Genomic DNA, 14,046 nt, shown 5'->3' on the forward strand with positions numbered 1-14,046 from the left:
CTTTGCCATGTCATTAAGTCAAACACACACCCATACCATTTAGTATACATTCATATACAGTTTATTTAAAATTAGCCTTCCCTCAAATCACTGTCAGTCCACCGGAGTCACCACTTCCTGGAAGAGAAAAATGCAGACTGTCACACCCCTTCCAAGCACGTATACTTCTGATTTAGTGATTTATGACGCAGTATTTGAACCTCTGGTTTGTCCGCTTCTGGCGTGGAGGTCTGTGCACTGGGACTGGGCTCTGCTTTGGTCTCGATCTCAGTCAGGCTGGTCTCTTTTACGGCCGGTGGATCCGCTCTGCTGCAGGAAACACATTAAATTGTTTACACATGAACACACCAGCCTGCTGTTATGAATTAGAGATTTGACAAGGAGACGATAATGATTAATAACAATATTTACATTTATGCATCTAAAAGTGTATAAATTCACAAAACCGGTGTCCCGTTTTCATTGTTACCAAGGAATTGGTAATGAATACAATTTTGACATTCAGAATCAGACGAAACGGATTTCTGGACTTCTCAAAGTTTCCAAGAGTAGCTGCTCGCTAATTGTTTCCGGAGGTGGCGTGCCATTTGTCCTTTCTATTTTTAGTTGTATAACGGGCAAAATGTAAAAACTACCAAGCCTCAAAGCGGAGTCCTTTTGGAGCTCTGTTTTTCCTTCACCTGGCTCATGGCGTTGTGTAGTTTAATCAACTGAAGGAGCCAGTGCAAGTACTTTCAAAGTGGATACCATGTGTCACATTATTGCAATTATACACTGCTCACAAAAACTTAGGGCACACTCAAAAAACACAATGTAACTCCAAGTCAGTCAAATTTCTGGGATATCAGACTGTCCAGTTAGGAAGCCACGCTTATTGTGAATCCATTTCACTTGGTGTTGTGGAAATTAAACAGACAACAGGTGGAAATGAGAGGCAATTAGCAAGATCACTCCAAAAGAGGAATGGTTTTGCAGGTGGTGACCACATACCATTTCCCTGTCTTCATCCTTTGTACCGTATTTTTGGAACACTTTTGCATTTGTCCAGTGTTCTCACCACTAGAGGTATCATGAGGAGCATCTACAACCCACAGAAGTTGCTCAGGGAGTGATGCTCATCCAAAATGGCACGTCCATTCATGCTGTGGCAAGAAGGTTTGCTGTGTCTCCCAGCGCAGTGTCCAGAGCATGGAGGAGATACCAGGAGACAGGCCAGTACACCAGGAGACCTGGGGGGGGCGGCCGAGGTCAACAACCCAGCAGCAGGACCGCTATCTGCTCATTTGTGCACAGAGAAACAGGAGAAGCACTGCCCGAGCCCTACAAAATGACCTCCAGAGGGCCACAAATGTGCATGTTGGTCCTCAAATGGTCAGAAACCGACTCTATGAGGGGGGTATGAGGGCCCGACGTCCACAGGTTGGGCCGGTGCTTACTGCCCAACGCCGTGCAGCCCATTGGCATTTGCCCGAGAACACAGCGATTGGCAGATTGGCCAATGGTGCCCTGTGCTCTTCACAGATGAGAGCAGGTTCACCCTGAGCACATGTGACAGACGTGACAGAGTCTGGAGACGCCCTGGAGAACGTTCTGCTGCTGCAACATCATCCAGCATGACCAGTTTGGTGGTGGGTCAGTGATGGTCTGGGGAGGCATTTCATTGGAGGGCCACACAGCCCTCCATGTGCGAGCCAGAGGTTCCCTGACTGGCATTGGGGACCGGGATGAGATCCTCAGACCTATTGTAAGACCATATATGCTGGTGCTGTGGGCCCTGGGTTCCTTCTGATGCCTGATAATGCCAGGCCACATGTGGCAAGAGTGTGTCAGCAGGTCCTGCATGATGAAGGTATTGATGTTCTGGACTGGCCTGCCCGTTCGCCAGACTTAAATCCAATAGAGACATCTGGGACATCATGTCTCGGTCCATCCATCAACGCCACGTCGCACCACAGACTGTCCAGGAGCTGACTGGTGCTCTAATCCAGGTCTGGGAGGAGATCCCTCAGGAGGACATCCGTGGTCTCATCAGGAGCATGCCCAGGCGTTGTAGGGAGTGCATTCAGGCACGTGGAGGCCACACACACGACTGAGGATGATACAGACTCGTTTGGAGGAATTTCTACAGAATTTGGATCAACCAGTGACCCGAGTTGTCACTTTGATTTTGACTATAATTTTGGATCCAGACCTCCAGGGGCTGAGAATTTAATTTCCATTTCTCATTCTTATGTTATTTTGTTCTCAACACATTGCCCTACACTATGAATAAAGATTATCATCCGAAAAATCGAATTGATTGACATCTAGGATGTGTTTTTTGAGTGTGCCCTAAGTTTTTGTGAGCAGTGTATATTGTGCAGCCCTAAAATAATGTTTTGGACTTTTTCCAATATGCAATCCAAGTTTCTTATTGGAGGACATGCAGAAGAAATTCACTATGTTTTACCCATTAGTGCAGAGATATAAGCTTCACTAAGATCAACCCTGGCTTCCTGTCACTTATGTCTTTTCATGGTTTAGCGCCAAAGTACATCTGACATGTTACAGCCATATGAACCATCTCGGGCCCTGAGAACTTCAGGGAGGGGTCTCCTGGTGGTTCCCAGAGTCAATAATGAACACGGTGAGGCTGTGTTTCAGTTTCATGCAGCTAAAATCTGGAACAGTCTTCATGAGAATGAGAGATAGGCCTCAACTCTGACATATACAAATCCAAGCTGAAAACAGTTTTTACTCGTGCATATGACTGAAAGTATTATAATAATAATAATGACAATAACAATAATAATGCATCGGTTTTATATAGCGCTTTTCTGGACACTCAAAGACGCTTTACATTGCATTATTCATTCACTCCATACCCGGTGGTGGTAAGCTACTATTGTAGCCACAGCTGCCCTGGGGTAGACTGACGGAAGCGAGGCAACCAGTCTGCGCCATCGGCCCCTTCGACCACCAGCCACTCACTCACGCACTACATTTGCTAGGCTTCCTGGTGTTACTAAACGGTCTGCCATCCAAGTACCGACCAGGCCCTTCCCTGCTTAGCTTCCAAGGTCTGACAGGATTGGGCATCGCAAAGGCGGTATGACCATTTTATATGCACTCTTGCTTTTTACTCTAATTGATACATTTTTATGTTGATGTTTTATAGGTGGCGTTCACGATTTAGAATGTGATGATGTCATAATGTCAGATGGAGGGCAGGGCCAATACAACTCTATGGGAGAAATGCAGTTTTTGGAAGAAATCTCCAAAACGAAAATTGACAAATGTTTTTCCTCTTCAGTATTTGATCGTGATTGGATTCACAAACCTGTGATACTATTTTTATGTTTGAAAGTCTTTTCTATTGGACAACATCACGGTCATGTTTTCACATATTGTCACCACTTTTTGACATTTTTCTGAGATAATAATTGGACATTAGTTCATATGAGCCGACAGAGGAGATCATGAACTTTGTGACAGTTTTTGTTTCATGTGGATTCCTCCAGTAATGACTGAGATATGAGCCATAAAAAGACATAAAAATATGCATTTTGTCAGTTACCACCGTTACCATAGTTACCGTCAGTTGACCTCCACCTCAATGTTAAACTATAGGCTCTTTAGAATGTTGTGATGTCACGTGAACGCTACCTATTGATGATATCTGCTTACTTGTAATTCTATGCACCTGTAAATAACTTTGAATTGTGCTCTACAGATAAACTTGCCTTATTGGGTTTAGTCGAGTTGAAGCTTTACTTTTACCAAACCCTGTCGATCTAAGCTTCTCTACGATGAATACTTCGTGAGCATATGTGCACTGATCTCACCTTGTTTGGTTGTTCCTCTTGCTCCTAAAAACCACCAACACCACGATGACGGCCACCAGCGTCACCAGCCCCACCGCGCCGTAGATGAGCGGCTGCTGCAGCGTCTTCAGGAGGTGGTTCTCGCAGGATTCGCCCGAGTACAGCATCGAACAGACACAATGCATTTCCCCGTTCACCACCACACAGCGCCCCCTACCGCCGCACCGCGTGGAACTGCACTGCTCCAGGCCGAGAGTCCACAGCCCCTCGCTGACGTTCAGGGAGGAGCTCCGGTTTGTGGGCAGAGCGGGGAAAGACGGGGCAAGCGGAGAGTTGTGGAGATGTGGGGGGACGAAGCTGTCCGACGATATTTGTTTGATGGAGATGCCTGAAGAGAAACAAGTGCTACGATGAATGTCTTTGCCCTGTAGTCAAAGATTAAAAAAAGAAATCTTTCTACACAGGAATCAAGGCGAATGTAAACTTCTCAAAAAGGCATTGCTGTACCCACATTTTGAGATGTACACAGTATAGTAGAGTAAACTTAACTTTTTGAACACCTTCAGGATACAACAACCTTGATTATCTCGCTTTAGTGAACAAGGAAGTGGCTCAAATTGACAGAATAGTGAATGACGACAACAAGCAAACTTGTAAACCGACGCAAGGAAGACTTAACGCTCATGGACAGGATCTGAACAGGTTTGGGGAAGGTGTCTCTACACTGTGACGTGGATCAGAGTATGGGCATTCGTTTTGAGGGCGGAAGGGAGAGAGACTGAATATGCGGGATTACTGAAACAAGCTTGAAAGTAAGCAATGCAGATATTTAAAACAGAGGTCGGCCAATATAGGCTTTTCTAAGGCCAATAAGCACGGCCGATTTTCCATAATATCTTGTGTCAATCCCATGTATTGTGTTGAAATTGCTTGATTAGGGGTATAGGTATGATTTATTAAAACATTCCTGTTCAGTAGATACTAACCAATACCAATACCCTTTCTTAAAAGTGGCTTTCTCTGTGTGAACAAGTGAATGGTCCTCTTTTCTCCAGTGAGATCAATACAGTCTAATGTAATGTAAAAGACATGACAGGCTTTTAGGTTGCATAAAATCAATATATATGTTTGATCAGTTGTTTCATAAACTAAAATACAAATACTTGAGGGTTTTCATTGATGTTTTTCAGTTCCCCTGAAGCCTAGGAAGTTGTGAGCTCATTTTTAACTCTCTGACTGGGCACTTTCCAATGCAAAAAACAGGAAGTCTCTCACTTTGTCTCGGAGATATCGGCATTGGATCAATAAATCGTCCGACTTCTAGTTTAGAACCTCATCAAATTTGCATTTCATGTATTGAAAAAAACAAACAGAACCATGTAAATAACCATTAGTTTTGAAGAATGTCTGAGACCTACAGTTTTCGTCAGAGTAGTCGGGGCAGTCCACATGTCCGTTGCAGAAGCTGTTGTCGGGCTGACAGGAGAGCTGGTCCAGACAGAGCCTGCTGCCGGCGGGACACTTCTGCCCCAGCACACAGTGGGTGGAGTTCAGAGGGACGTGATCGTGGGCACATCTACAGGAACGACCCCCCGCAGTAGCCAGGCAGAGGTGAGAGCAGCCCCCGTTGTTTAAGGAACATCGGTTTGAACCTGGCAACCGAGGCAGCAATATGGAAAAGATGCATTAGAAAAAGACATTTATAACAAAAGGCCCTAAAGCTCTTGTTAAGGCCAGAGATGTTTTGACACCCAGCTTTTTTCATTTATGATAAGTGTTTAAAATCGCTGCATGGTTTGAGAAAACCCTTTGAAGTGCTGTGATGCGGTGTGTTGCGTTCCGGTGTGCTCTGGCCTTTACCGTTCATCAGTATAAAATGTTGAATTATTGCTGTTCATTTCAGCCTGAAAGTACATAACACAATCACAATCTACATTGATTAGATTCATTTCAGAAAACTAATTTTGAATTTGTCATTCACGTTTTACAAAGTTGACTTTGTTGAAAATTCTGAGCAAACACCCACATTTCCATTATAAAGAAATGGAAATGTGGGGTTAAATGAGCATCATCTCTAAGGAATGTGAGAGCATTTGAGCAGCAGCTGATATTTCCCGCAAGTAAATGAAATGCACTTTTCAGGCACCTGTAAAGCCTCATCAGGCAGAAAAGTTCGCACATAGCTGATCAGCTAACTTTTTGAAAAATTGATAAGAAATGGGACATTTCAGGTTGGATCCCGACACAGGACCTCTATATCTATGCACAAATAGAGAGCAACACTGCATTTTATTCATTTATAAAAAAGGACTTGTTGGGAGGTTTCCTGATTATCTCACATGTGACTAAACTACAGCTTAAGAAGCTACACCAGGTCACATGACATGTTTCGATCTAAAAAAAAAAACTCTTAAAGAGTGACACGGCTGCATTGTAGATATTCTATTGTTATTCTCTGCTATGAAACAGGGCTCTCGTGGAATAGTCTCGTTCCAGTGCTTTCAGTATCACTATTCTCACAGTACTTGTTAAAAGGAATATTGCGCTGGTACCTTTCTGAATGGAGTTGCTGAACACTTTCAAACTGACCACTTCAGTCCCGACTTCAAACCACATCTTGTTTTGCTGCGACTCGTCTCGGAACCAAACTCTGGTCTTATCTGTGAACGGCACCATTCAATTAAAATACAGTCATCCAATTGTCCAGCAATACAGAAAAATGTGACTAACGATTACAAGTAGCAGCAAGTAAAATTGAAAGCTTTTAAATGCCATTTTAAGGCTAAAAATTTTGTTTTAACTGTGCAAACATTCCATAAAAATTAAATTGCCATGGTCAAAATAAAACTGGACACTGGCAACTTTTAAACAAAACATTTCAGTCAAATCTGCAGTATTTGAGAAGGTATGCAGTGAAAACAAGCTGAGCAATGCCATCATTTTCCAATAAGTTTCCAATCAGTCCAATCTAGTGATTTGAATAACATTTAAGGCCTAAATTCTGGCATATTCAGTTCACTTCAGGAACCCCGTTACCTCCGGTGGTCATCCAAAACAGTGTGTCGTCGTTCAAGGCCACAGCCGCCAAACCATCGCCGACTTTCATCTCTCTGTAAACCAGATCGTCCAGCTGCACGGAGCTGATCGTCCCCAAACCTGGACATAAAACAAAGAATTGTGGAGCAAACATCACATTCAAACTGGAGTTAAATTTTTTTAATTTTTACGTGACATTTAGGTTTTCAGAATGGTAAGAAACCCCTCATTGAGCAATCAATTTTTTTATTCAATCTCATTAAATAAAATATAGGCTTCGCTATTATGAGTACTGATGTCATGGTTAAATAGACCTTGTATAAAAAAAATTAAAAAAACGCAATTTTCACTCCAGTATCATTTAACACGTCTCAAACATGAGCCGTTACCGGGTTTCTACAAGTGCAGGCCAAAACTTAAGTGTTTTTTTTAATTCCATTTCTGTGCTCAGAGACGCTATTTTTACCTCAAGTGCTAAAGATTAATGCATTAATCATAATTAAAGATTAACAAAACCTTTCCAAACAGGGAAATATGGGTAAAATGTAGACATTTTAAATAAATAGGACTCACTAGGCAACTTTAAGCACACCTGAAAGTTTTTGTGAAACCTGCATGTGAAACGGTGGCTTTTACTCCTTTCACTTTTTGTACACGCTTGTTCTAGTCTTTAGCTTTTTGTATGGTTACTTCATATGGTCTAGCGTAGTTGACTATTTTTGAATGTTTTGCTGACCGATTAGTGGGTAGTTGGGCTGCAGCACTTGGGATCTAGTGTTTCATTTGTTGTTTGTGGTTTCTGTAGTGTTTATGTAATCAATTATATTGCTTTAATACGATTTGATTGTTTTTATGCTTTGTTATTGCCAGAGACATGCAGTTACAACACTACACTGGAGTGTGTTTTGGATCCTTTGTAGCAGTTCTTTCAGACCTGCTCTTACCGGTATCGGCCCAGTAGATGGATTTCCCGTTGCTGGAGAAGACGAGCGACGTAGGCCTCGCTGCATCTTTCCACACCACCCTCCTCTCCCCTCCGTCCATGTTGGAGCACTCCACTGTGGCCTCGGTGTCACTGCCCCGCACTGTGACCAGGTTGGCGAAACAAATGTGCCCGCTTTGAGGATGCAACGCGATGGACTCAACTCTCCCGATGCCCTCCTTCAAAACCACAAGCGTGTGCGCGTTCGTGGCGGAGGTCACGTGTATCCTCCGCTGTTTGGTGCCGCTCCAGTAGATGTTCAGGGTCACCCAGTCCAAGGCCATGGTCGTGATGCCGTCGTCCAGGATCTTCAGGAGCTGATGTTCGGCGCTCAAGCCTCCGTCTTTGAGCGTGAAGAAGCTCAGCGCAGTCGTGCTGTCGTCCGTTACAAATAAAACGCTCTCTTTGAGGCTGAAGTCCAGTATGGCCGCCTGGTTGATGCCGGGGAGTTGGAGGGCGGAGTGTTCGGGCCAGTCCTTCAGCCCCGAGGTGAGGTGTCTGGACTGAAGGAAGATCTGGAAACATGCATGGGATAGGGATGTCACGATTCTATATTTTTGAGTCACAATTATAGTGAGGAAAATGATTGAGATTTTACAATTATTCACAATAAGCAAAATTAAAGAAAAAGAAATCGTCAAAGCCTTAACAGTACTGTTTAATGTTCACAAAAAGAAACAGGACATTATATGTGCATTTTTATATTTACTTAAAGGGTTGATTTGATAGGTTGCATTCACATAGAATTGGTGGGCAGGTATCAATACAACTCTGAGAGAAACAGTTTTTGAAATCATATTTGATAGTGACTGGATTCACAAACCTGCCATTATCCTGAAAATCATTTCTACTTCACCTCTTGAGTAATACAAGTTACTTAGTACCGCTTTAAAATAAATAAGCAATAGAATATTATCTATATCTAAAAAGGAAGCATATTCAATAGGTTTGAATGCTTTCAAAAGACATTCTACAAGATATTCCCTCTGATCGGTGTCTCATTAATTCACTATAATTACAAAACAGCCAAAACAAATGATCAGCTGATTTCCATGTGCTCGAAGTTTTAGTTTTCACCGCGCAGCTGCACATGGTTCTTTTGGGACTCTTCCTTTAGCAACATTATGTAATTATCACGCAAAAAAAGGATATACTTCATGTGGGCTCATGAGACGTGATAGCAGTCCTAAAATTCTTACAATTAACCCATCGTGAGCTTTCGTAACTGCAGTAATTGTAATTACAAAAAGATCTAAACCCTTTCTTGAATATTGTTCTTTGATCTGAGAGAGTTTGTAAATGAGTCACAAGAACTACATGGTGACATTTAATCATAATGCGCATTAGCTGTGAACGATCATTGTACCTGTGTGACTGAGGAAGGCGAGAGCATCAGGAGAAAGGCTGTGTTGAAGGAGCTGGAGCAGGAGAGTCCGTCCTCAGACAGGAGCAGACCGTAGGGACATTTGCAGACGGCTCTGGGCCCCGGGGCCAACACGCACAGGTGGGAGCAGCCTTTAGCCTCACAGGGGCGCTCTGAGGCGGTCTGCAGCAGCGGGTGCATGATCTGAAAGACGTTTGAAGAGAACAGGGCTTATACAGACTACGGAGAGTCAAACGTAATGCTTTTAATACTTTTCCAGTGAACAGGAATGATGGGAAATGGTTTAAATATCAACCATGAACAAGTGCCATGTTGGGATACAATTCATGGTCATACGGTTAAAACACTGTTGACTTATTTGTCATCTAATAAATATATCAGTAACTTCGGGGTTCAATGGTTTCTCAGTTTTGCCCAGAGAAAATATTAAAATAAGAGCATTTCCTGACCTTGACTCCAAAGGGTTGTCGGGGCCGTTTGAGCAGCACTTGTCTGTTTTTGCCCGTGAGTTTGTGCGCCGCCAGCACCACGCGCCTCTTTGTGTCGGACCAGTACAACATGTCGTTGAAGACCGCCAACGAGAACGGGTTTGTGGTTTCCTTCATCTGCAGGATCTGGAAAAAAAACAAAACATTATGGATTATGTTACTTCAAATAAACCGCTTTGAAATTACAATGTACAAATATTTGACTCCGGTAACTGCAAACACATCAGAATATAGGTTTACTAGTTTTCTCCAAAAACAATGATTTTTTTTCCCCCACAAATATAATTAAAAAAGATCCAAAATTCCCTCTTCAAGTTTCAAATTGATATCTTTCCCTATTCACCTGCAGTCTCTCGCCTTAAATGCATTTATATTTTTGATCTGTCACACACTGCTGTACTGTACCGCTTTGTCACGCTCATGTTTGCCTTTTGAGCGCTACCTGAATGTCCTCTCCGTCCAGTGTTGCCGACCCGATGGCTCGGAGCCGTTGGTCGGTCCAGTAGACCCTGTTGGATATCGTGTCCACGGCCACGCCCACAGGCCACCCCAAACTGGAGGTCACCACCGCCCTCCGCTCAGACCCATCCATCCCGGCGCGCTCTATCTTCACCGTGTTCCCGATCTCCGTCCAGAACATCAACCTGTAGAAGAGGAACACACTCTTTAAAACTTAAGAACTCAAACTGCGAGCCGCCACTTTAAAAACAAATAGGGACCCCTTTTGTGGGAGCAGAGTCAGCGATCTGGGCTGGTCCAGGTCTTCGTCCAGGATCACGGTGAAGTCTGGCCTCGTCACCCCGGCTGCGGGGAGCTGAACGGCGAAAATCTGACTGTTTACGGCGTCGATCCAGTACAGGTTTCTCCCGAGCCAGTCCACAGCCACCGAGTCAGCGCGCACTCCTGACGGAACAGAAACAGATTATTTAACACTGGAGACGAGGTTGGTTAAGGGAGCTGGGACGGAACCACTGCCCTTTAGGTTTGTGGGGGAACGCTTTACAAACTGAGCCATTGATTCTCACATCAATACAGCAAGAACTAGAAGTGTCAAGTATTGCCTTGAGTGCCCCTTATGAGTAATACCCCATAAAAAATTATTGGGACAGGACACAGAATCGTTTAATGCTTTGTCAGTGGCCATCACGGTCGTAAGAAGTGAGTTGCCAGAAAAAGACGCAAAGTAACGGCCACAGCCTGAAGAATAATGAAGCATAAAACCATCAGGAATCCATTATCTGCCAGTCACTGATCTATTCAGACCTTAAAACCTTTGGAAAATCCGTCCTCACCCAGTCCAAACATTTTAGCTTATCTTGATCAATAGTGGTTGGGTTTACACTATGGCTGAATGATATTGAAGTAACTTGCAATATGCGAATCAGATGTGCAATATTGCGATATTTCACTAAATCCTTTCAACACAATACGGTCCACTCCAATTATCACAAACTGTAAGGAACTAGTTTTTCAGCACATTGTGTCATCAGGACTAAAACAAGACTCGATTTTTAACTACATAAGGACATGTTTCACTAAAACTGAACTTTGCATGGTTTGTTTTTTGACTGAGTTTGCAAAAAATTCAGTCAGATGAAGACTTTAGTAATGTTGGGATACCGTGGGGCAGGAAGTATTTGGTCAGTTCCCCATAGACTTTGTATTGGATTTTGGCCAAATACTTTTTTTCTCCCATTGTATATTGTGGCTTCTTGCAATACGGATATTGCATCACCTAATGTCTCGATACGATATTTTTTGTGATATATCGTCCAGCCCTTGTTTACACTTTTGTTACACTGGCAATGTCTCAGCACTGAACACCTTGTACTTCTGGACACTTCAGGTCAGTTGGCTGCACGCTTCACAACTGGCATGGTCAATTTTCATGACCACGGTCACAGTAAAGCTAGTTTGCAAATGCTTCATAATTAGATGCACAGTATTTTTTCCACAATTAGTTTAGAGCTTGAAGGACCTACACATGCTCTTCACTAAAGAAAAGTCAGCCATGTTTCATTTGCCGGATAGAGGCGGCACTGGGTGTGGATGATGGTTTAGTCATCGTACCTCTGATGAGCGTGCCGGTTGTCTTGCGGTCCAGTGAGGACCACTTGATGCTCTCGGAGTCCAGGCTGTCCCAGTAGACCCGCTGCTCACTCCAGTCGTAGTCCACGGAGAGAATGGCCTTTTTGGCAGAAGACAGCAGGACGTCCAGGCTGCCGCTGCGGAGCCCCATCACAAAGAGGCTGTTCAGGATCGACGACAGCAGCAGCGGCTCACCTGACAGAAACAATGCACAAGACATTCAGATGCCAGCACAGAACATAACTGTGTACTGCATCAGGACCGGAAAATCACTTTGATAAGCCGTAATGTAATTTAAATGTTCCACAGTGGATCAAAATTAAAGAGTTGTTGTTGTTAAAAAGGCACTAGAGCAAGACTGCCTTAAGCTGCACATGAACAAGTACAAGTACAAACTGGTCTTTGTGCGTTCACCAAGTCACGCAAAAAGACCAAAGATGTTGTTAGCATTTGGCCTCTCCCAGTATATCCCTATAGCTCCAAACAGGGGTTAAGTTGGAAGCTACCAAGCTCTTCCACAGGCACACACAAAGACAGGTACGTATCAACTCGTCTAAGGTAAAAACATAATTTGGTATGGAAAAACGGTGGCCTGTTCCTTTAAGAAATCCCCCCCAAAAAATGTTACTCACTTTACCTCAATCCCTAGCCACTCTCAATCAAAACAGCTCCAAATAAAATTTTTTTTAAAAAAGGAACAAAAAAGTACAAAATAATGATGTGTGGCATGTTTTACCTGTGACCTTGCAGCGCCGTCCGTCCGTCTCCATGACGTATCCCGGGTGACAGTCGCAGGTGAAGGAGCCGGGGCTGTTTCTGCACATGTGACTGCACACGGGACTCTGCGCTTCACACTCGTCCAGATCTGCACAAGAGACTCCATCCACCAGCAGCCTGTATCCTCGGGCGCAGCTGCAGCGCTGCGGGAGAAGGTCAAAATGTAGCACTTTTTGAAACGCGTGATGAAAAGACGGTAAATTCACTGGTCTCGCTGTGCTCACCGGTCCCTCTGGAGTCGTGAGGCAGGTCTGAGAGCAGCGCTGTTGATCCTCCGCTGTGCATTTGACCTGACAGTTTCCTCCTTCGTCCGAACCGTCAGCGCAGTCTCGGACACCGTTACACACCAGAGCGGAGTCCAGGCAGCGCCTGTCCTGACACTGGAACTGGTGAGGGGCACATCTCGCCACGTCGCCTGAGAAACACGGACAAACACAAGCTTCTAACTAAAGAGATTTTACATTATAAAGGTTTCTATCAATGTGTATCAAAGAGTAATAAGCAAGTCAAAAGTAATGCGCACTGCGTTGCGATTACTATAGGCCCTTGCGACGGCAGGCCGCTCGGGCCTAATGATAACTTAAACGTGTGTTAAGAGCTCAATTTTAGACAGGATTTTTCTGATTTAGTTCGTTTGAAACATTGTTTTGGTCCAGATTTTGTTTACAAGTCTTGCTTTGACACACTTTAATGGAGCGCACATGATGAAATCGCAAGGCAACTTTATTTATACCACGCATTTTGTACACAAGGCAACTTAGAGCGCCTTGGCGGTGGTTGGTTGGTGAAATATCCTGATCATTATATTCAAGACAGTTTTCAAATATTGTATAGCTAAAAAAGGTCCTTTTTCAATGTATTTTCACGAACTAGTTATGGTCGCACTAACAAACATAGCATTACTTGTCACGTCATGTAAAGCAGCACTACATTATTTTATGCAGCATCATTTCATAGGCACTCTGCATAACATTTTAGACAATACAAAACAGGCTTCTTTCAGTCACAGAATGGATTTCAATGAGGATCGAACCCATTTAAAGCTCATATTTGGCTGCCTCTAGTCGACATTGCCATGGAAACGAGCTAGAGACGTCACACTCCCAGTGAAGTGACGGGTCTGAGGAGAGCTGAGCCGCTTACAAATGGTTATTTAGATCACTCTTTGTAAGAGACTTGGGGGACAGGGAAAGATTTAGAATTTATAAAAGTCGAGACCCAACTCAAATTCCCAATAATGAGTTTTCAGCATGTGTGTCGTTTTAAAAGTGAATCTACGCACACGCCTCCTCATCACTGCCATCTTCACAGTCTCTGGAGCCGTCACACCTCCATGACGCCGGGATGCACTTTGTTTTGGATTTACAAGCCCACTGGAAGTCTCCACATGACACTTGGGCCACTGGACAGTCCTAAAAACAGATAACAAAGTCTACTTAAAGTTCAAAGTACAAACTGTTGAGTGAATTAGCAAATTAATGGCCTGTT

General features: G+C 43.7%; 1 protein-coding gene across 1 annotated transcript in view; it reads right to left on the reverse strand.

Annotated features, from left to right (window-relative positions):
* The window catches only part of lrp13 (low-density lipoprotein receptor related-protein 13), a gene marked incomplete at its 5' end in the record, with an annotated part of 20,724 nt that continues 6,678 nt past the window's right edge, over window positions 1-14,046 (reverse strand). The window contains 15 exons of the mRNA XM_079572555.1: window positions 1-117; window positions 201-306; window positions 3,825-4,191; window positions 5,222-5,455; window positions 6,356-6,463; window positions 6,840-6,959; window positions 7,784-8,336; window positions 9,188-9,388; window positions 9,655-9,819; window positions 10,136-10,337; window positions 10,413-10,596; window positions 11,764-11,976; window positions 12,518-12,701; window positions 12,783-12,973; window positions 13,841-13,970. Coding sequence (XP_079428681.1) covers window positions 94-117; window positions 201-306; window positions 3,825-4,191; window positions 5,222-5,455; window positions 6,356-6,463; window positions 6,840-6,959; window positions 7,784-8,336; window positions 9,188-9,388; window positions 9,655-9,819; window positions 10,136-10,337; window positions 10,413-10,596; window positions 11,764-11,976; window positions 12,518-12,701; window positions 12,783-12,973; window positions 13,841-13,970 — 2,982 coding nt within the window. The 3' untranslated portion in view covers window positions 1-93. The remainder of the gene's footprint in view (window positions 118-200; window positions 307-3,824; window positions 4,192-5,221; window positions 5,456-6,355; window positions 6,464-6,839; window positions 6,960-7,783; window positions 8,337-9,187; window positions 9,389-9,654; window positions 9,820-10,135; window positions 10,338-10,412; window positions 10,597-11,763; window positions 11,977-12,517; window positions 12,702-12,782; window positions 12,974-13,840; window positions 13,971-14,046) is intronic.

Source organism: Gobius niger, assembly GCF_951799975.1.
Source record: "Gobius niger genome assembly, chromosome: 1".
Taxonomy (NCBI): Eukaryota; Metazoa; Chordata; class Actinopteri; order Gobiiformes; family Gobiidae; genus Gobius; species Gobius niger.